We start from the raw sequence: 23730 nt of genomic DNA on the forward strand, positions 1-23730 counted from the left end.
TGTGGGGCTCCCTGCAAAAGCTGACATGAATTTAATGAGCAAGTACATTTCTAAGAATATGCACAGTTGGTAGCACAACAAAGAAGCCCGCCAAGATTCCTAAATGGCCAATGAGTTTCCAGCAGGTTGAAGTCATGTCTGCTGCAGAGAACTCCCCACTGACATCCAGAGCCAGAGACTCCTTGAGAGAGCAAAAAGAGCAGCAGCCATCCTGAATCTTTAAAACAGCAAGGAAGCCTTTATCCTAGGAACAGAATGTGTTGCCTCTCTCTCTTGAAACTATTCAGGAGTGATTTTTTTGAATTGCACATGCAATAGACACATTTGGAGTCTTCTTTTTTTAAACCGTGGCGGACTTGTGAGTAGCGGTATATATTTACTACATAACCAGTATTTGCAATTCTCTAAGGCTTTCCATCAGACAACTTCAAAGCATCTCCGCATTAAACTCCTGTAAAGTGGAACTTATTCTAATGATCCCCATTTCACAGCAGAAAAAAATGCAGGCCCGGAGGGCCAGATGCATTCCTGTGGTGGTGCAGGGACAGAGTGGAGGTAGGTCATATTTATTTTATTCAGGCTCGAATAGCCCTCACTTCATATGGTCCTTATGGACCATGGCAAGGGCATAGAACTGCCAGGACACAGTTTCACCCCAAATAGCCCTCCCAATCTTCTTCTTCCCTCCCTCTAGCCAGCCTCCACTCCAGCCCTAACCCTACCAGGAACGCTCCCTTCCCCAGGGTTTTCCAAGATGGCATACCACACTGTAATAATATTTACTGCACCCCCAGCAGATCTCTTCAATGCCTTCACTGGTTATGATGCCACCCACTTTTTCTCCTTTCTGTAGGAGCTATGACTTTAGCTTCTGTGACAGCCACCATCTTGGCCCAGACACCAGCGAATGAACTGGGGGCCTCCAGAGGTAAAAAAGCATGGTCTGCTACAGCGTGAGCTAAAGAGCCACGCTTTGCAGCTGAGAAACTCATTGGCTGGGGATCAGATGCACACACTGGCCACTAGTTACACAAAGCCGGGGTAGCAGCGGGTTGTTAAGCTAGTGGAATGGACTCAGCAGAAAATTACAGCTGCAGTCCTTGAGGTCTTGTTTCAAGGGATGCTTCAAAGAGAGAAAAATAAGTGAGCAAGCAGAAAATGAAATTGGGAGCAAGGGTGCCCCCAGCTTTGAGGTTCAACCCAGACCCTGGGATCTTGGGGGAAGATTCCCTTTCTTCTGCTTCGACCAGACAACCCTTTCCCTGCTCATCCATTGCAAAAGGCAGAGGGAAACTGAGCCAGGTTTAATCCTTTCTTCACTGGGGACCAGAATAAAGCGAGGAAGTCATTATACAGAGAGGTCCTGGACTAAGTTGATGCACTAGCATGTTTTATATAAGCACAATAAGTGTTGACTGGTAGTATCATACCTAATGGCAGGATGTAGTACTGCCGTAGGAATAGTGAAATGCCGGGTTTGAGATCCTCCTGACATCACTGTGGGCTGACCCCTGCACCTGCACTGAGCTCTCTTGAAGTCAATGGGGGCTCTGTGAGAGGGACGAGATCTATCCTTGCAGAATAGGGAGTGATATTTTGTACCTCTTTATTAAAAATGAAACAGACATCAAAGGCCAGCGGGACATTATAACTGATTGCTTTATTGATACGGCATTACAAATGAAAAGTACAATAGGTGCAGAATCCGGGCAGTTTGGGTCTTGCATATTAGGCTGAGTGCACATAAGTGAAATGATTCAAGATACACCAATACCCTTCCCAGCCCATCCCCTCCCCCCCATATAAAACGTGAGCTGACAGTAATACATACAATGACAAAACCAGGTTTTTAAACAACAAATACAATTCTTCCCTTCATTTAGTGCAGCGGCAGCTAGGTCCATCACCAAAAGACTGAGCCTTTGAGACCAGGCAGGATGAAGTGGATGACGCGATTGTGCGATACTAAGACAATGGAACCAGTTGGGGGGCCCTGCTCCATCCTTAAAGTGCTATTGCTATGCACAGAAGGGTTGGAAGAACAGCTCTGGTGTTTTCCAGCAAACAAGTCATAAAATAACGTATACAAAGAAAAAGTGATTTCCCCCCCCAAATGCAGAGAGACTAACGTATATGCTTTAAACATTGTAGCCAAAGAATTAGTTGTGCCACTTCCATAAATGAGTTGCACCCCCAAAATCCCAGTGTATCATGCTGAAAATGTACCCCTACAGAGGTGTTTAATGTGAAAACAGCCAGCCCTTCTCCCTGCAAACCTACACAGAAGCAATACCTAAAATCATCATCCAGAATGGCAATGGGATGGGAGGAGAGAAATGAATTTCGTGGTTACGTCTGTGGCACCAGAGGAATTGCACTGAACCCATATTGTGTTGGCAGCTTCAGATGCTCTGCTGAAACCAAAAGCTGTGAAATTGCCCTCACCCATCTCTCTGCTCTCTGAAACACTGTCTGAATGTGCACAGTTCCACATGGAAAGTCTGTGTGAGACATGTCATCAGTGGGACAGACTTGGACCAATTGGGTTAAGCTTCTAGGCTGAGATTTTCAAAAGCTTAATAGGAATTGGGTGTTCAAGTCTCTTAAGTCATCTAACTAGGCTGGTTCTTTCCATACAAACATATGTGACTCCTAACCAGAGCTACAGCTGCTGTGGTTAGTTTACAGAAAAGCACAAGGACAAATTCTGATCAGTTCTACTGGTATAAATCCACTGACTTTGTTTACACCACTGTAACCTGGAGCAGACCTCGGTGTTCTGCAAGGTATAGGGAAAAGGTGAATCAGAAAGTGGGATTAACAAGAGAACTTCTACCTGCTAAAATACTAAACAGGGTTTTAAATCCCTCCTCTTTCCCACTCGCAGAATCTTGACTCCAACCCCACACACATTACTGACCAGAAAATATTTTTGTAGCTTAGTCCAACTGGTTCAATGCCCTAACATAAGCCCCAGGCAACATAAGGTGTCAGATCAGGGCAAGTCATTCACTCCTTAAAGATACCAGGCATTGCCCAGTTCCATATGGAGCTTAACCTTTTCAGTCTTTCTAGCCAAGTGAAGCAAACCAGCCAAAAGGAGAAACACCTACCGATACTTTGTTTAACTTCATGATTGTGATCAAATTAGGGCTGTAGGACCCCCTTTTCCTTCCTGTGTTACATCACAGCTCTACCTGTTACATTCAATTAGCGATGGGACAACCTCCAAAGGTTGAGTTTGAATGCAAACATCATGAGAGGGTTTTCTTTTGGTATTTCCAGCACTTCTGCTTGTGCTCCCAGTGGGAACCAGGGACCACAGATATGAGAAGATTTGGTTGAAGTTATAGGTTCTTTCTGCAGCGAGGAAAGCTTTAGAACTTTCCCTTATTCCCTAGAGCTACCACGAAGTAAACAGCCTATACGGTGCAGTTGAGGCGGTCTGCACGCAGAGATATTTCCATAGTACTGCTGAGTTTAAGCACTGAAGATTAAAAAAAAAAGTCCCTTTAACATAAGAGGGACTGAGCCTGTGGCAGCTCACACAAGGAACAGCAGCCAAGTAAGGGTTCACTGTACCTTTAAGAAATATCTTTTGCGCAGTTAAACCAAATGGCTGAAGAATACACCCTTTCCCTCTACAGACAGCAAACTAAGTGTTTGGAGGGAAGCGGCTATTTAGAGTATTCCTGGGTCACTGTTAATGAAAACCCTGCTGAATATTCATAAAGGGCAAGAGAAATAATGCCTCGCAGATAATCCACTCTTAAGGCATCATTTAAAAAAAAATAAAATAAAATAAAAGCCTTTTCTGACGCCTCAACGGCTGGCTCCGGTTTTGAAGTTCACGAGTCTTTCCATTTGGAGACTGGAGGCCAGATTCAGCAAGGCACTTAAGCAAGTGGCTTAGTGTTAAGCCTCGAAGCAGTGCCACTGAAGTGAAAGGGACAGCTCACACACTCAGTTAGGCATGTGTGTGAGTATCTTGCTGAACTGGGGCCCAAGGACCTGATTCACCATTGCCTCGTATAGTCATGGGTGCAAATTGCTACCAAATGGGAGTGATAGCATTTGACCTCCGCTTTGCACGGGTGCAAATGCTGACACAAGGGGCAAAGCGGCAAATGTGAATTGAGCCCACAAAACCCCAGAGAGGCCCACAATACTCAAGACCCAAAATCCCCAAACCATGGGGAAGTTCAAACCTCAAGTCTGAACTTTTGTGCCTTAGACCTGTCTCGTCTTGTCAGCCAGAACTCCAGCTATTACTGAGTCTTTGAAAAGGGCCAAAACACTGAACCTCAGCAAAACCTACCAAACGGATCTAGCAAATCACGTAAGCACGTGTTTAATATTATGGGTGTAAGTTCCATCGACTTCAATGGGATTCCCTCACATGCTTAAAGTTAGGCACACATATAAGTGCTTTGCTAGGTCAGGGCCAGAGCGCATTTAGTTTCTTGCAGGATTGAGCCAAAAAGAGAGGATATTTAAAGAATTTCCTCTGTGCCTTTATGAATATTGTCCCTTGGCACAATTTTCTCCCCACCCCTTTCCCAGTAGCAAAAAATAAATAAAAGGAAAAAGCATGCTTCATATTCCAGATGGACATTTATTTGCTTAATAGGTATTTTCCTCTTTTTAAAAAAAATATTTATTTTTGGTACAAAGCATCCAGGAAAGCTTCCCCTGCCCTTTTAAAAATAAAAACTAGGTTTTTAAAAAGACAACACAAAAAGAAAAATCAATTCTTTGCCACCTTTTAAATTTGGACCAATTTTTGTTTTCTGTCATATATATTTAATAACAAAATAAATAAAGGATTTACTTTTTGCTGTGTATTGCAGTGCCATTTTTTTAAACAAAGGCTTCATGGCTCAACGTTGCAAGGTAATATTAATAAAAAAAGGATTATACATTAATATCCTCCCCCTTCTCAGCCCCTCCCACTCGCCCCCTCCCCCCCCAAAAGACCCCACAAAATAGAATACAATTCAAGTAGTCTCTCTCTCTCTCTTTTTTAAAACACGTTTTAAATGTATGGCTATATAAGGCAAAGCAAGTCCAGGCCTGGTTAACAGTGTCCCCATTTTATTAGCAAGTGAGAGTATGCCAAAGGGAGATGTACTTGAGTTTCCCCTTTTATGGTTCCTAGACAGATTTTATATATATTAAACCATGAGCTTTGATTCTGCACTAGGTGCAAAAAAAGTGGGGGGCAATGTGACTGTGTAAGCCACCTTTGCACCTCTGGAATTATAAGCTGTTTTAGGGGCCTGCCCCATCTCCAGTGTTAGTCAGATCAGCCTAGAGCTCTAAGTTACACTCAGACTTTCCATGGTCCCCTGTAGCGAAAATAACCAGAGTGCAGGGAGATTTGACTGCAGCCCCTTTATGCCATCATCCCTGCACCAGACTTATTAGGAAAGATGGCACAGATTCATTTTGCCAGTTCTACCCCTTAGCCTGTGGATATTCCCTGAGGGACCATTCTGTCCATCCATCCTGGAATGATGTAAGAGGAACACAGTGGTGTAAAGACTGGGCCTACCCCTTTGAAAAGGGAGGAGGCAAAGGGAAGGAGCAGGATAAGGAGATGATCGGTCATGGAGCTATTGCTTCTGAGGAAACTCACGCAGGCCTTGATTCAGCAAGATACTGTGCCCAACTTCAAACATGGGAATAGTCCCATTGGACTCCACACCTTGTTGAACTGTGGCCTCAATGAGCCTTAAAGTGAGAGAGAAGGTGGCAGAGGGAGACCAAAAAGGACTCCATGAATGACACACAAATCTTGGTGTGAATGCTAGGGCCCTGGTCCTGCAAAAGCTTATGCCTAACTTTCCGCACCCTGAGTAGTCCCATTGAAGGTGACAGAACTACTCTTAGGGTGAGAATTTAAGCACATGCCGAAGTTTTTGCAGAAGTGGGGGCCTACAGCTGTAACTCAGACAAATTATTCTGAAGTTAAGGTGTCTTTTTTTTCAAAAAATTCCCTTTTGATCTAAACAAATGCATATAGACATATTTCTGCGTGTGCGTGCATCTGTGTATATGAGTGACAGCCGACAAGCTCATATGGTCATGACCAAGCTATATTTCAGAAGAGAAAAGAAACACATTTATCACACTTTTCCTAAAACGAAAAGCTACAATTTTCAAGTTCAGTATTCAATATCTTGTCCTTCCCTCCCCACCCCACCCCCTTGTTATTTCTGGGTTCCTCCCCCCCCCTTCCAACTTACTTTAGCACCATAACACATTTTAAACATTACAATCCCTCTTCAGATACTACACAAAAATTGTCCCATAAAAATAGTGCTTTTTGCCAAAAAAAAAAAAAAAAAAGTTTATATATATTATATATATAAATTGACTAAATCCGTGGCAAATGTGCAATGCAAACGCCTCCTCTATTTAAAGTGAACATCAGTTCACTTCCTCTTTTTTATTTTCCCCCCTTTCCTTTACCTCTTTCTCTCACTTCATCCGTGATTTTAAAAAGGTGCAAGTTGATTTGGAATCTTATAATTAAGCACACACACACAAAAATTTCAGATGGGTCTTCTTGCAATTTCTTCTCGGTTACTTTTTTTTTTTTTTTTAAGTAAAGGTGCAAAAAAAAATTTGCTCTTTACAAAAATAAGAAAAAATACCAAACAAAAAAGTGGGGTGGGAATGAGAAAAAATGTAACCCCTCAAAATAAATTTTGCCCCATTTTTTTCACTTTCTTGTCAAGAAAGACATAGAATGGACTCTTCTGTTTTTCAATTTCATATTCTTTTTTCTTGCTCTTGCTCTTCTTTTTGCCTTCCGCAGTTGGCACGTGGGATGTCATGCCGTGCCCAATATTAAAAAAGTTCAAGTGCCAGACTGTCCTTTTTAAGTATGGGCTTGAAAATACTGGGTAGATAGGGGAACAAAACAAAAAGCAGAAGTTTAAAAAAACACTTTAATGTTTAAAGGACAATGCCACAGAAATTATGTTGTTGCTGACAATGCTGTAATCCCAATCTTACTACGTCAGTTGTTTGGTTCTCTTTAAATTGGCGTTACAGTGCCCCCTTTTTATTGCTTCTTGGTGGGAAAGGCAATATCCCCCTTGCGTCGCAGCCAAGAGGGTTAAGGGGTAGGGAAGTTAGGCCTCAAAAGTCCCCCTGGGAGATTTAAAAAAAAGAAATAGAATCCATTTCACAGTTCATTTCCGGTTGCCTGATGTTTCTGAGGACGTTTGCACTACCAGAGGCTTCTGGCTGGGCAGAGAGATGAGGGGACGATGCACCTTGGTTTCATCAGATGCTTGCAGCCCTTCGGCTTGCCACCGGTACCTGCGAGCCCGGAGTATGCTGGGACCTCCCTGTTGTAGGCGCTGTGAGCTCTTTTTCTGCCACACGTCATATTTGGAGTACTTGGTATGTGAAGGTTTTTTAAAGCTATCCTGAAAGGGGAGAAAGGGGTGGGAAAGGAAAAGCAAAATGAGGGTCACAGTAAATAGGCCATTGGCTGAAAACCCCATAACACTGTGGGCTATTCTTGCCACAGTGAAACCCAGCTAGGCAGACCTTCCCAACCTGAGACTCTGAAAGCAAAGATTCTGCATTGGGGGTGAGGGAGAGGGCGACGTCTCACTCCAGGCATTGAGATATTTAACAGCTCTTGTGCACTGGTGGGTATGAAGTTACCTGTGATAGGCACTCTCTCAATTGCTTCTCTTCTCTTCCCTGAATTTTAAGTGTGTTACTGCTTTTGGAGAAAGGGAAATGCATTTAAAGGATTTGTATCTTATGTTGTACTAACAGACGTATTTATGATGCCACTAAAGCCAGTCCTGAATGGCAATTCATTTTCTTCTATATTTGCTTTCACTAGAGGGCTCTGCTCAGATGCAACACCCAGTTTTTAGTTAGATACTTGGATTTTACACATAACTGAGCCCAAATGCATTCATCTTCCTGATTGTATGTAGGGCAGACATGTTTGTCCACAGGAGATGCTGGCAACTTTGTTTCCCACAACCCAGATTCTCTTTGTGCAAATATTAAGTGACGGGGTTTTTTTTTTTAAATGTTAATTTTTTCCCCACAAGAAATATGTAGATTTCTCTAAAGTGAAGGATTTAGCCCTTGGTTCCATGCCCCTCAGATAGTCAGTTACTGCTGCTGATGCCGAGAGAAAGAATAGCGCAGTGGATGGGATACTGGAATGATTCTGTTGTTGGCTTTTCTGTATCCTTGGACAAGTCACTTCAGTGCTCTGGGCCTCAGTTTCCCCAGTGGGGATGACATTTGTCCTCCTTTATAAAGTGCTTTGAGATCTCTATAAGCTTGAAGTATTACTATTATTAGCAGCAAGATTTTTTTTTCTTTGCTAATGAAGATAGGAAAGATTAAATGAGACAGGAGGAAGCAAGTGGCTACAATGTGTTGCTTGATGTGATGGTTGTAGGTTTAAGTGTTACACTGAATTACAAAGGAGAATAAATCATCTCCCTAACCTTATACATTGCACTTACGGGGTCCAACTTGCAGTTTTAATGAACATTCACAACTGCAAATGGAGTCATTTTGAGCTGAGGTTGTTCAACTCCTCAGGCAAAATCAGGCCCATGGTGCCTTTCATTAGAAGATCACAAACTGACTCTCGTAACATTCAAGTTTACAACACATCTCATTTAGATTGGTAGATAAAATGAGGCACAAGGAGATGAAGTCACATGAAGTCACATGAGCCAGCAATAGAACTCTGGAGTCATATGGCCAGTCCCCTTCTTTCTCCACCAGATTAAGATGCCTTCCTATTGCTCCAGGAGCCATTACTACTTTTTGTGACTGAGCTACTTTCACTTTCTAATGGCCAGCACAGATTTTTCTAGATGATCTGGTGGTCCTTTCTGTTTGTATTAAACTCGTTTGATTCCTCCCTTGTCTTTCAGTTTTAATCTTTATTTATCCTACTCTCTTTATTAACTTCATCTAGTCATCTGATCTCTCACTTTATTATATGTTTGTTTTGGACAGGTTATTTTATATTATTTCCCCATTCAAGATATTCCTTCTATGTTCCGTGAAGGTCTCTAGTACTGTTGTTACTGCAGAAGCAGCAGATCTTAGAGACAAGAACTTTTCTCTCCCATGGGATTTTTTTTTTTAAAGAGCAGCTGATTTCTAGATACAATCTTCACTTACCTTGCTTAGTGCTGGCAGGACCACAAGAGAAGAAGCCGAGAGGTCCCGCTCAGACTTAACAGACTTTGCGCAGTATGTTTCCAAAAGAGCAAGGTCGCAGCTCCGAAAACAGCACTCCTCCACTATGCCACGGTTGAACCTTCTGTTATTTCGTCCCACGGGTCTACCTGAAATGGCAGTCCTAAGTTAGATATCAACGGTGTTGAATTAGATGGTCGTCTCTTCTTCCTTTGTTTGCACAGAACCTAGCACATTTTAGGTACTACTGCAATGTAAACAAGATACAGTTTTTGAACCAGTATAACTATTTCAGTTATGGGTATCATTTTTTACTGATGTAGTTATACTTACAACCCCTAGTGTGGACACAGTTATGCTGATATACAAGTGCCTTACAGTGGTATGGCTCATTCCCCTTCCTGTACTGGTATAAAGCCCCTTTAGACCCATATAACTGCATCTGTGAGGTATAGTTAAAGTGGTACAAATTTTTAACGTAGACAAGGCCTAAATAATACACAGATGAGCATTAATGCATCTGGTGTTGGTCCTGGCATTTGTAATCTAGTAGAAAGAGGTAGTAGCATTCTTTATGAGTAGGGGTCTACCAAATTTGTGACGGTGAAAATCACGTCATGGACAGTGAAATATGTTCTCTGGCTGCCCAGAGGCAGAAGGCAGAGCAGAGAGGGGTGGCTGCTGGCCGGACACCCAGCTCTGAAAGCAGCACCACGATCAGCAGTAGCACAAAAGTAAGGGTGGTAATACCCATGCCACCCTTACTTCTTTGCTGCTGTTAGCGGTGGCCCTGCCTTCAGAGCTGGGCCCCTGGCCAGCAGCCGCCACTCTCCTGCCACCCAGCTTCAGGCAGCGCTACCACCAGCAGCAGCGGAGAAGTAAGGGTGGCAATACTGCCACCTCCTCATAGGCTTGCAACTCCCTTTTGGTCACAGCCCCCACTTTGAAAAATGCTACCGAGAAATCAGACATTTTTCATGGGTTGGATCACAGCATAAATCTGAGGTGCCAGACTCCTCTTGGCATGCTGACATTTCAGCGATGAAGTGGACCAATGGAGGGAAATTGTACCAGATGGACCAGTTGGGAGACAGCTAGCTAAACCTCAGTGCAAGAATGATTCTTTAGCACATCCCCCAGCCATCCAAGAATAGTTACTGAATTGCTTAACTGAGTCTCTTAATACAGGGTTTTCCTTCCATATTTATCTGCAAAAAGATGCTGTAGCCAGCAGTTAAGTTTCCAATGCTGTGCAACAAGGGGATTTCATTTCACTATTTAATTAAAACCAAAAACACCAGAGGAAAGGCCTAAATAGTTTGATAGCTTAAACAAACAAACAAAAAAGCAGTAATTTGAATTTGCCCACCCTTCAGTGTGAAACGGGTCAGCCTGGGAAATGTCAAACTTCTCAACCACAAAATGCCCTGGAACCAAATTGTGACTTTTGTTTTGCACGTTTTTTCTCCCAAAAGAGTTTGTAGTGTTTTGCTATTGTGGAGTTAGCTGAGGGGTCTCTTTCTGAGCTTTTTAAGCTAGACCAGGTGTTCTCAACCTGGGGATTGCAGTCCTTGGGGATGGGGAGTGTGTCATATCACTTTGCCCTTCCCATATTGCTGTGTGTGTTCTAGGTAGATGGTGGAAAGGGGGAAGAGGTTAAGAGCTGGTGATCTAGAAAAAGTACTCCAATTCCACTCCACTAACCCAGACAGAACATAAACACTGCAAGCAACTTGCACTTCTCATTTTAACAGATATAGAGAAGTGTACAAATAGGTCCCAGTTCAGCAAAGCACTCCAGCACGTGCAAGATTTCAGCAGGATTCCTCATGAGCTTAAAGATAAGTGCTTTGCTGAAGTAGAGTCTTAGGGCCCTATCCTGCAAGGTGCTGAATTTCTTCCCATCTCCTTCATTGTGGTGCTCAGTATCTAGAAGGACTGGGTCCTGCGAGTACATTTTCATCAGAATTACATACAGCATTCTGCAGACCCATTAAGGAATAACCCACAAACTCTGCATAGAAATACACATTCTCATGTTGATGATGAACAGTAAATGTGTAGTATTAAAGGAAGCCCCTGGGACATACGACTAGTTTAACTGCTTTTAAAACAAAAATAAAAAAACAACTTCGGTCCTATTTCATCTGACCTCCCCATTTTCCACTGACTCCCCCTAGCGCTCCGCACAGCCACATTTTAAGGTCACTAGAACAAGTAGGACACCTGGTGAATCTGAGCTGCTATAGGGGACTTTGCTGACTCATAAAATCCAGCCCAGATTGTGGAATCGTTTAAAAAGAACTGATTTTTTTTTTTCTTTTCTGAAAACATTTCAGGCACGACCTTTAATCAGCGAGCTGTGAAGGTTAGAAGGATGGCTTGCTCTCTGAAAAAATTCAGTGAAGAGAAAAAGACAGGCATTTTGGGGAGTTTATTTCTCTCATTAAAACGTTTGTGGCATGTGAACTCCCTGCATTTGGATGGTCATATTTCTTCCCGCCCCCTGCCCATGTTGAGGACTGTGGCTCCCCATTTAATTCTAATTTCCGACCCCACCCTACCTGATTGGTTGAGCCAGTCCCCTGGCATCACACTGTCAGTAGCAGCCAGTCTCCTATGACTGGCTGTTAATCTCTGGGAATAAAGGGTGCATTTTAATGCTTTGTTATCTCTAGAGAAAGCCCATGACTGCTATGGGTGTGTCTTCCTGAGCTACCTCATCCCATTGCTGAGTTTGTGCATGTTTTCCAGTTTGTGTAATACCCGCTAATCAGCAGGTAAATAGTAAAGGCAGCTGGGAGGGAGAGAGGCAGATACCTTCCTTACAGACACAGTGGATATCTTCTTCTCTGTGTGCTTAACTCCCATCAGTGTCTATGGGAAAGGCAGGCCTGTGCAGAGAGGGAATACTGGCTCTCTACCTGAGTTCATACTAAGAAGGGATCCACAGCCATCCAAGCACCTATCTGGATAGTTGATCCCACTCAGCTGCAGAAGAGCTAACATCAGGAGCTTTCCCTTTTCTATTATAGACTGGACCGTTTCTATAAGCAATTAAAATCAAGGAGAATCTAAGTATTGCATTGTCCCTGCTGTCTGAAAAGCTAGGAATAGTTCAAATATTTAGCATATTTATGATTCCAGGAAGGGGAGAGGAGTGTAAAGTGAAAATCTAGAAAAAGCAAAGTGACCCTTTTTGATAGTTCTCTATTCACACCAGTGGAAGGCTGTGTTAGCATTTCTGTCCTAAGGTGCTGACGTGCATGGATTTGGGGAGATGATTATGTTTAAAAGACTTAACATTTATTTCAAAAAGAGAAGGTGGCTGTTTTCAGTTGTGTGTATTTGTGGGTAAAATTGTCCAAAGCACCTAAGTGACTTAGGAGCCTAAATTCCATTAACTTTCACTGTCACTAAGAAGCCTAATGGTGGCATAGAAAAAGGTATTTAGCATCTAACTCCAACTGATTTCAATGGGAACAAGGTGCCTAAATCTCTTGGTGAATTACAACCCATGTGCCTAAATTGCTTTTGAAAATGGGACTTAGGTGCTTTTGAAAATTGGATCCAATATATATGCACACAGTTATGTGTGGGATGCTGAGAAGTATGCATCACTAGCCTAAGTTTGCTCTCATTGAAGTCAATGCAGCACCAATCATTCTTGAAACTCCCGCCCTGAGTGTGACAGGTGAGTAGTCCAATATGGCCTTGTATTGTTGCTTCTGCTATTTCCATCTTCCATTCTTCAATCCTTTCCCCCAGCCTTAGCATTCCTTTCCCACCAAAAAGAAAACAAACAAACAACAACAAAAAAACTTGCAAACCCTGAGAATTTGCAAAATTATCTGCTGTGTAAGTGTCTGCCTGCTGTTTTCCTTGCTCACTTTGCTGCCAACTATTTTCCTGTGATAGGACACATTTCCAATTACATAATTGTATGATGACTGGGGATTTGAATCTCACCAGAAGCAAATACAACCTTCCCTGAAAGATTTAGTGCTTTTAAAAACAACAAACAAGGCTATTCAGTACCAGAAACTCATTCTAGATAATGCCCAAAGGCAACAGTAGCCAGGAAATTTCTAGTTAAGGATGATAACACTGCAGGACTAGGTTTGGTTGAGTGTTAGTTCCCTAATGTGATTTATTCATGGACTGAAGGGTGAATTGCCTGGCTTTTGGCCCATTGGGGGCCTCTTGCCTTAATGTCACTGAAGCACGTGAGGAGGTTGGGTTCCTCTATTACCACACTGAAATGAAATACTGTACAGAATCCATTCTTTGGCAGAGGTGATGGAAGAGGGATCATGGCCATTCACTCCCACCTTAGTGCAAGAGTGAAATGTTTGCATTTCCCCTTGTGTTCTCTATTTAAATAATGACTGTATTTTTACGAGGCAACCTGCATGCTTTGTGCTCAATCCCAACCTCTCCTGTCCCTTGTGTCACTGGGCATGCTCCTCCGAGATCTACCCCAGTACTGCTGATGTGTACCAGCACTTTTATTAGCTCTTGAAAACATGAACCTTCCTGAATCACCCCACACCTCAGTTGGGAAGCCCTTCTGCAAGTGGGGTGGGTTTGAAGTATATTATAGAATGAGCAGTGTTAGCAGTAACATTAACTCACATGAACGCTGCTGGAGCAGTGCAAGTGCATTTCATAGCAAAGTATTATGTATTGTCTCTGGCCAATATTTTCAGAGGCGATGAGCACATGCATCTCCTTGTGACTTCAGTGTGAGCAGTGGCTATGGAGCATCTGTGGAAAAACCAGGCCATTGTTCCTTAGGTTCCTAACTCTCTGCAACGATGCTTTTTAATTCTTTCGGCCCTTAGGATTGCAGGAAGAAAAAGTGATTGTGCTCAGTCACTTAGCTACTGGCCTTCTGGGTGACTGTGGGCAAATCACATCACTTTGCTGTGCCTCAGTTTTCCCACCTGTAAAATGCAGCTATATTGTCCTTCTTTGTAAAGCACTTTGAGAGTCTCTGATGAAAAGTGCTGCATGGGAGGTAGGTGGTATTAGAATAGTAATGTAGGTTCTACTCTTCCCTTTCCTTTAGTGTGACATGAAACTAGTGCTGTTGCAGGATGTACATGTGCGTATGCACATGCATGTCCTAGCTGACACAGCAAGGAGCTGGTGAAGAAGATCCCAGTCCTGCTCATGTCACGTTCATATCTGCCAAATCAAAGGGAGTGTGGCTGGGCAGATGTCAAGTTACTATCTGTCCGATTTTCATAACAGTGTGACATAGCAGCAAGTGAGACTGGGTCATGCCGGGCTGGGAGCCTATTGCTGAAGAACCAGTATCTGGAGAAAGCAGACTGGCCAGAGCAGTACCTAATGTTCAGAGCTTGTTTTCAGAGCTCAGAGAGGAGGAGAGCTGCTCGCTTATCTGTTCCTTTAATTCCAACAGCCCCAGAACATCAGCCACAAAGTGTGGACAAGTTTGCTGGAGTGTCGTCATCCCTGAATTTCTCCGGCTCCCCCACCCTTTGTCAGCTCCTCAATAAAAATTGCTGCTAGCGTTTACATTTCAACACATGGATGATATGTATGTACACAGGAGACTGCATGTGCATAGCTGTACATGCGTGTGGGGGGGATGCACACATGCATGTCTGTGCACAGGAGGAGATGCATGTACGTGTTCATGGCTGCATGGGGAGGAAACAGTGGGTACGTGTTGGGTGTTTGCGTGTCACACATGGGAGAAATGTTAGGATTCTCCAGCGGCTCTCCAATCAATCAAGCACCAAGCCAAGTGGAATGAGACTTTGGGTGTAAACAAACCCCTTTCCCCTGTCAGAGGAATGTGGAGACCAACAAGAGAGTCTTTGTCAGATGGCTGGGCAGCCACAGCCATTGTCTCAGTCCCCCCCCCCCCGCCTGCCCTTCCCCCACCCAGCAGCAGCTCCCCCTCCCCTTCTTTTTCCTAGTGTTATTGTGAAGAACAGCAGAGTGAAAGAATGTGCCGTGTCAGCATAAGTAGCTGGTGGATAGAGCTAAATTCTTATCAGCTGTTGGAAAGGAGGAAACAGGAGCTGTTGTTTACAGAGAAGTCAGACGCCTTCCCCCTTCCCGGACCCCCCTCCCCAACCCTCCAGTCCAACAGCTCCAGCTCCAGGTTTTTCTTTCTACCCACCCCTCTCCCTGGTTCTGTTTTTTTGCTCATAGCTGAGGCCCTAATCCTGGTATCAAGACTCCTGGCCCTGCATCCCTCATTCTAATGCCCCTGGGCCTGAACCTCCATCATCCTGCCCATAGTGTAGTCACTCACATGGGTGCAAAGATAGCAGAAAAAGCTTCCCAGTCGCAACAACACGGCCTTTAAAGCAGTCTTTGCCATCACTGTGTTGGATTCCAGGAGGGTCCAGGGTAGCCGCGAGTTGGAGGCTCCCCCTCTGCAGCCTTTCTCAGAAACAGTCACAGGGTTTGGAGTTTTAAGGTCTAACTCTTTTTAGAGAGTTGGTTTTCTGCCACTCTCGTCTCATCAACCTCAAAGGAAAGTCCTCACAAGTATCTTACTCAAATACAAAAGCAGTCAAAAAGTCTTGCAAGATCACTTGGGCCAGATCCTCTGCTAATATTAAAAGGTCCACCGATCTATACCAGCTGAAGACCTGGCTACGAAGGGTAGGGCTGGTTTATACTGCTTTGTCAGAGGGTCAGAAGAGTTTTGCAAATGTTTTCAGAGTGTCTCGCCAAATTTCCTCCTGAAAAGGCTGAATTGAGGTAGAATCACATTTTTGGTACCAGCTGAAAGAGGATGTGCATTTTTCACAAGTCTGAGAACTGCAGTCTCTCCACTTTTTGTCTCTGCTCCCCCAAAACACACGTTTGCATCCTCGTTCTACAGAAAGGAGAGGCTCTGAAGCAGAATCCCAGATCAAAATATTCCCCCAACCCTTCTTCTCTTGGGGGGGGGGGGGGGGGGGGCGAGGACGACACAAGATTTAGATTTATATATTAAGGTTTTAGCTCATTTCCATGCAGAAGAGGGAGAGACAACATCTCCCCTGCCCCATCATCTTAAACCAGTGGTTTTTAACCTTTTATCGTTTGCGGACTCCTAAACATTTTGAATGGAGGTACGGACCCTTTTGGAACTCTTAGACAGTCTGTGGAAAACCACTGTCTTAACCCCCCCACCCCCAAAAAAAAAACCTTTAGATATAGTGCATGGAGTTAGGAGTGCGCCCAGATAAACTGTTGCCTTTGAACTTCTCCTGCAGCCCTCATTCATGTGTGAATTCCATTTAAACATCAGGGGGATTGGGTCCCAGGGGAGCAGCAAATACATTCTCTCCAACTCTGTTTATCACTGTTGTGTGACAGTAGCATCTGGGCCCCACAGTATTGGGTGCTGTGCAGACTATGCTAATCCCTGTCCCCCAGGGCTTACAATCTCAGTAGACAAGAGAAACCATGCCAGACAAAGCAAAAAATATTTCACAAAAGTGCACAACATTTTTATGGTTTATATAAAAAAAAAAGATGATTTCTGTCATCCCTCAGTCGAGGCCTCTCCTATCCCGGCATCAGTACCGTCTCAGTGTGCCATCCTTCTGTGCTAACAACCCAGCAGAAATGTTCCTCTGGCAGCTACTCACCACCACTGAAGTTAGTTTCAAACACGGGTAATCTCAGTGATAGTTTATATGTTTGTTAGAGCCTCCGCTCTTGGGAGTCATGATTAATATTATTTGTACTGCGATGGTGGCCAGGGCCCCTTGCACTAGGCACTGTACGAACACGGAACAGAGAGATGGACCCTGTCCCAAAGACCTTGAAGTCTAAGTAATCTCCCTTTTCATTTCATTCATTCATTTCCTGCCCTCACAACTGTGCAGAAGAGCTTGAAAACGTGAACCCTAAAGGCTCAGTACCCAGAATGCAAATAACGCCCCCCCCCGATGCTTATTTCTAACAATCTCCTGATTTATGAACACCTGAGGTGGGTGATTCTGATTCTTCCAAGTTCATTTAAGTTTTGCTCCCATTGTATACAGTAGCCATACCCCATCGGGGGTTACTTCCGTGCTTCACTGGATAAATACATTGTCCCAACTCTCCGTTGCTTTGCACCTTAAGTTGTCAATGACACCAGTGCAAAGTGGGCGTAAAGCAGGGGTGGGCAATAATTTTCGCAAAGGGGTCACTCCACGAATGTGGTAAGTTGTCGTGAGCCTTGGCCACTTCTGGCTTCCGCTCATGAAACTGGAAGCAGGAAGTCTGGGAAGCGACCGGCTGAAAGCTGCCTGATGCTCCAAGTCAGCTTAAGCAGAGCGTTGGCAGCAGAAGCAACGGATTGGGTGGGCCTGCCTTGGCTCCTGCATGGCAGGCTGGACAGAAATGTTAGACGGGCTGGATCCGGCCCATGGGCCGTATTTTGTCCACCCCTGGCGTAAAGTGTTACCATTCTGATCTGATGGGATCTTGCACCCACCTTGTACTGGTACAAATGGCAACACCACAGTGCAGGGCAATGAAGAATCCGGCCCAGGTGGTTTGAGAGATGCTCAGACATCACAGCAACCAGGGCTAAGGGAGGCACCTAAATACATAAATGCAACAGTGCTGTGCCTCCCAGCAATGCCTGCCTGGTGCTTTAGTTTTAATTGACTTTTAAAAATGATTTCCTTTCAAACTCCGGTATAGCAATGGGATCATAGATAAATCCCAGGGCTGGAAGAGAAGCAATGCATGAAATAAGTCAAAGCATGTCAGTTTTAAGCCCCTTCCCTGATGGATGCAGGTGAAGATCATAAGGCCAGACTGTCTTAACAGGTTCACCTGCCCCGTATGCATTTAAATGGCATGCTCAGCACTCAGTGGTCTCAGTGAGAGCTGCTCGGTGCTAAGCAGTTATGAAAACTCTGGCCCCAGCTGTGAGGAGTAAAGCCAGAATTTTCAGAATACTCGGTTCAGTCCAAGGAGCAGGAGATAAACGAAAGGGAAAGTTCAGTAGGTCATTAAGATGCGTTCTAACTGAGATAACACCCAGGGCTTTTTCACAGCTAATAAGCATGTGTCTGTGCCGTGCTCCTCTGTGGCCCATGTCTCTTTTATAGTGACATGTTCCCATGACTTGTCAGGTGTAATTTGCTCTACATTATAAGTCCTATGAAGCACCCAAGATGCAGCCTTGTTAGGTGGTGAAAGGGTTAACGTGGGCCTGGGATGGTTTTATTTCCTCTCCCAGGGCGCACGAACCCTTCAGAAAAAATGAGAGAAGAAAAGAATATTTGCGACTTGTCCTGAAAGCTGCTGATCTGCCTTCAAAAATGTTTTTATTTTGGACGGACGGAAGGGTTATTTGAGGTGAAAGGAGGTCGGTATGTCAGCAAAACAAAAGCCCCACTCCCTTTCGTCCCCAGAGAGGGGGAGGGAAGATAGACACTCAACTATATATAGACAGAGAGGAAGAGGTATTAGATCCAGACAGAGCTATCCTCTTCAAAATTGGCTAGTAAAGCAAGTCCCCGGTCCTATAGTCTCAGCAGAACATTGGCATGTGGCTTGTTGACAGAAGGAAACGTGGAAGGCAGAAGATGAGAACAGAAAGAGCAGCTAGAACTGCAAACTCTTGCAGCTAAGCGAACAAACAGAAAGAAAGAGCTCCAAACCTGCATCCAGAACTGTAGCCCCTGAGGCACTTGCTAGTGGTCAGCAGAGAAGTAGCTGGTGACATGGTGGCAGTTTATGATCAGCAGCTAAATCTCATCAACGCAGCTAAAAAGACATTCTTAATATTACACTGCTGTGCCACTGGGACAGCCAGTCAAGGGACAGTGCACCATCCCACCATGAATTGTAGGGGAAGGGTCCAGGAGACAATCTCCTTCTGCTCCTGTGAGATGAGGCAGAAAAATGGAGCAGATGCTACATCATCTGAGCAGGACCAAACCTTAAAGTTCAGATCAAAGCTTTTTGGGGGTGGAAGTTCAAAACTGAGATTTGGGTTCTCTTCTAAATGTATCGACTCCCCTTCCTCCTGACAGCTGAGATCTAGAAATCAATATTTCAGAAAGCAAATTTCCTCTGTCCCTCAAAATAAGTCCAGTACAGTTGGTTACCAAATTAGATAGGGTAATTAGGGACAATTCTCAAAGTCAGATGAGAGATAAGGAAAGGGAGAATTTATAACAGGGGGTGCTTTTGCTATCTGCATCAAATTCATTAGTACATCTACCTTTACTTCTCCTGACCATCTTCCTACTATTTCAGTGTTACTCCTGTAGTTAAATTAAAGCAATTCACTCAGCAAGTGAATAACAAGATGTAAGATTCTTTTATTAGGGGGAGGGAGAAATACTGTCCTTTGATTGAAATACCTAAACATGACACTTGTGACAAATGCATCGCTACTGAAACCAATGATGTTGCATCCTCCCTGCAGAAATGAATTTGCCCAGTGCAAGGCTGAAGAGGTGAAGTATAACCCTGTCTACACACAAGGAAAATGGCCCGGTGCTAACCACAGCATGTCCATCCTTCCTCTCCTTTCCCTCCTATACCTAACAGCCATTAAATCCTTTAGCAGCTAGAGTAAATGGGACAAAACAATATGATGTTGTTATGGAAACTGTATCATACTTCCAGTAACTCTGCTGAAGACAATTTTGCTCTATATAGTCCAGTAACTAAACATTTTTTGATACTATTTATCGAGCAAGGGAATGGGAAAAGACAGTTACAACATGCATGGGGCCTTTGAAATTCACTGGGAGTGGCCTGACACAGACAGGTGCAGACAACAAGAGCTGCACAGATAAAAGGAAAAATGAGTATTTCCTCTTAAAGCAATTGAGATTGTTATTGGCAGCTTTTGTCTAAGTCTCAGTTAAAACTGCAAGCAGACTGCCTAATTGGATGCATGTGTCTGGGTGTACGTACAAGCTTTCACACACACAGGGCACAGATTGAGTGTGCGGTAATCAGAAAGTGGCTCGGTAGAATCATTATGGCAACTGCATTGTTGCCTCAGTGTGATCAACTTCCCAGCAATCTCCCTGCTTTACCTCTGACATGGGAGTTTTCTACCCAATGGATATTCCTAGTTTAACAGGCAGCTTCCAGTCAACACTTCCGGCACAGCTACGTGCATGAAAAACTAGGGCTTCACCTTGGTATGGTAGTCTTCAACACACTTTGGGCCTGATTCCCCTGTCTTCCTCCTTGGGTAGTCGCTTACCCTACACCAAATGAGTGTAAGATGCTACTATTTTGATTGTGTAGCATTTTACACCTTCCACTTTGTACTGGTGTAAGTGATGAAACAAAAGTGCGAGAGTAGAGAATCTAGGCCCTCATGTCTTATCACTACTGCTAGTGAGCTTCCTATAGCCTTCACTTTGCAGTGGTCCATTGAGTTGGGGGAAATTATGTTAGATCTAATGCTGGGCACATGGGGTATTTATATCAGAGCATGCACCTCCAATCAGAGAGATCTTTAGCATGTGCTCTGTCTCCCCGGAAATGAGCTGACTCCTAGGAGTATAAGTTGCCCACCATGGACATAGGATCAGTGCTCTTAGAAGTCACGTCTTCTCCCACAGGGATGAAGCATGCGTGTTTGTGTCTGAGCTAATGTGACTTTGGAGGAGAACATTTCCTGCTGCATGTACCTCCTGCTTCCCCTATGCACAGGTAGCCAGTCAGTTCAACACAAAAGAATGCCAGAGCTACTTACTGAAGTAGAAGCCCCTGTCCCCACAGACAAACTGCAGTGTGTCTACTAGTTCCCCACCACAGAGGGTTTCAGCGGTGCCATATGCCGACGTGGAGTCCACCGTGTAAGCCAGGAAGGTGAGTGCGAGCAGCAGTATCCGCCTAGAGGCACACATCCTCTGCACCTGAGAGAGACAAATTCAAAATGTTAACTATGGTGCAGAACCCCACTCGAGTGTTTTCTAGGCACCCAGCACAACATCCATGTATGCATGCATAGGTGAGCGTGGGACTGTTTGTGTAATGAGAAGAGAGCATTCTTTAGCTTATTTGCAATGCATTCACACTCTCCTGACAGTAGTTAAAAACAAGCCATCTTCAGGCCACATTCATCATGCCGCTTGCATAAAGCTAGGTCCCTCAAAAGTAGCACCTCCTGTCATCTATCCAGAGAAGACTCTGCCTCTGAGGGATGTTCCCGTGTTTGTCATGGCCAAGGACAGGGGGACTTAGCTGCTGCCATCAAATGTGTCCCCTCATTTTTCTCAGCCAATCACAGGGGCTGAGCTTTGAATACAATCTTTAGGAGACTAAAGGCAGGGTTACAAAGAAATCTCTTAGGATTCTCGTTATCTTTGTTATTATTATTCTTTCATACACCAAAAGACAGGGCTAAGGCATCATAGGTTGGGCTAAGTTTTCCACATCAATCATTTAAACTATGATTCTGTGGGACTGGTATGTGCTATCATTGCCAAATGTGTGTATGGGGAGGAGGATGGGGAGATGACCATGCAGGCCAATAGTCTAGGGTTAAATAACCAACTAATCTTATTTTATTTGTGGCCTAAGTCAAGATTTGAACTCAGAACTCCAAAGTTTTAAAGGCCAATGCCGAATGCCCTGCGTCATCAGATCTCTACCTCAGGTTGCCATACCTACCGTGCTAGAGTCTGATTTTGATTCCACACATGGGTTTATGTCCAGAGTAACTCCATTAAGTGCTAGCGCACACCCCTTAGGTGGCCGTGGGCAAGTCCCTTTACTTCAGTGTCCCAGTTTCAGCATCTTTAATATGGGGCAAATACAAGGATGAAGAGGCTAAAACCATGCATGACTAGAGACAGTGCTACCTCAGTGATGAGCACCATAGAAAAACCCTAAAATAAAGCAGCATAGTGAGTGTGGCTGCTGAAATCCAGTCAGAACTGAAGGGGGAAAGAATAGCAAGATGGCAACTGGAATATGGCAATTTGGAGGTCCAAAGTTAGTGAGAAAAAAATGCTGTATTATCTATGTACTTATTTGGCTTGAATCACCACAGCACCTGAGCAACTCTTAATCATCCATGGATTTTATCCACCTCACCCTTGTTAGGTAGCATGGTTTTATCTCTGTTTTACGGATGAGGAATATAAAGGCACAGGGTAGATTAAGGAGACTTGCCCAGGATCACATAGGAAGTCTGTGACTGAGTGAAAAATTGATTCACTCAATGTCCTATCCACAAAGCCGTCCTTCCTACCAACTTTATAGCCGAGTATCGCTCAACCCACCAGTGATAGGGAAATATAAAGGGGACCCAAGGACTCCTCCAGACAGAGTTCATATTTTTCGCATTTCAATTTGAATGTCTGATTTGTTATTAAAGATGGATCTGAACCAGAGTCCTGGCTCAGAACATCCCTGACCTAGTGCTGTGATTCAGACCTCCACGCCCAGCACATGATCTCACTAGCTTGTATGAAGACATGTTCTGAAGAAGCACCAAAGAGAAAGATGCACACCATATCCTCACTTGCGGGTCCATACAGGAGGTATAAACTGATCTTCCACTGTCTCTTTTAGTTCTGGCTTGTGCTCCCACAAGTCAGCAGAGTGGATAGTCCCTGTTAGTCTACCTAACCTGGTAACACTCCTAAAATATTCCTATTGGAAGATGCTGCAGTTCAGGTCAGATATCCAGGCTCTTAACAAATGGAAATTTGATAGACAAGCAATTTACAGGGGACATCTCCTTAGGACCCCTTGACAAGAGGGTGGGGCTAACTCAGCAGTAATGGGTTTAAAAAGTCAGCTTGCATACGACCAGAGGAGATAGCAAGCAGGAGCACCAAACAGGGCAGTTCAGAGGGAGCTTGAGAGCCAGAAAGACCTAATAAACAAACTCTACAATTAGGCAAATAACTGTCCTCCTCCCTGAAAGAGAAAAAAAAAAACAAACAAAAACCACACACAACAAACAAACAAACAAAAATCTTGCAAGAGTAAAAATAATGCAGACAACAGTCCAATAGCAGAATGGGAGCTATCCAGTTTATTTCCCTGAATGCAGCATGTATGATTACCTGTCCTGCAGGCATGGGATATATGTGTGCATTTGGTGCAAGCAATTCATGGCCCTTAGAGACAGAGGCTGAACTAGAGAAGCTAAGGGAGACAAGATTTTCCCGGGGCACAGTAGAGCATTCCCGCCCCCACTCTAATAACCTCTGTGCTGCTGAGAAGGATGAAAGTCTCAGGAAAAGAGCGAGGGGAAACGATTCCATAGTTGGGACCCTCCTTCCAGATGATATGGTATCCTCTCACACTGATACCCCTCTGGGGGAAGGAACCCCAGTTAGTAGGAAGAGACAGGTAATTGTAATGGGGGATTTGATTATTAGAAATATAGATAGTTGAGTTTGTGATGACTGGCAGAACTGCATGGTGAGTTGCCTGCTGGGTGTGAATGTTGTGGACCTCTCAAAACATTTAGACAGACTTACGTGCAGTGCTGGGGAGAAGGTAGCAGTCGTGTTACAGTGACACAGGGAAAGGTAGAGAGGCTCTGGAGGC

General features: G+C 44.1%; 1 protein-coding gene across 1 annotated transcript in view; it reads right to left on the reverse strand.

The window, feature by feature from the left end:
* Positions 1 to 6938: 6938 nt before the first annotated feature.
* Positions 6939 to 23730, reverse strand: part of IGF2 (insulin like growth factor 2) — a 29690-nt gene continuing 12898 nt past the window's right edge. The window contains exons 2-4 of the mRNA XM_067540600.1: positions 20915 to 21077; positions 9190 to 9356; positions 6939 to 7442 (exon numbers count right to left, since the gene is read on the reverse strand). Of these exons, the coding sequence (XP_067396701.1) occupies positions 7203 to 7442; positions 9190 to 9356; positions 20915 to 21077 (570 nt within the window). The 3' untranslated portion in view covers positions 6939 to 7202. The remainder of the gene's footprint in view (positions 7443 to 9189; positions 9357 to 20914; positions 21078 to 23730) is intronic.

The sequence above is a fragment of the Emydura macquarii genome, unplaced genomic scaffold (assembly GCF_026122565.2).
Source record: "Emydura macquarii macquarii isolate MOO-44397 ecotype Brisbane River unplaced genomic scaffold, CSIRO-AGI_Emac_v2 contig_587, whole genome shotgun sequence".
Classification (NCBI taxonomy): Eukaryota; Metazoa; Chordata; order Testudines; family Chelidae; genus Emydura; species Emydura macquarii.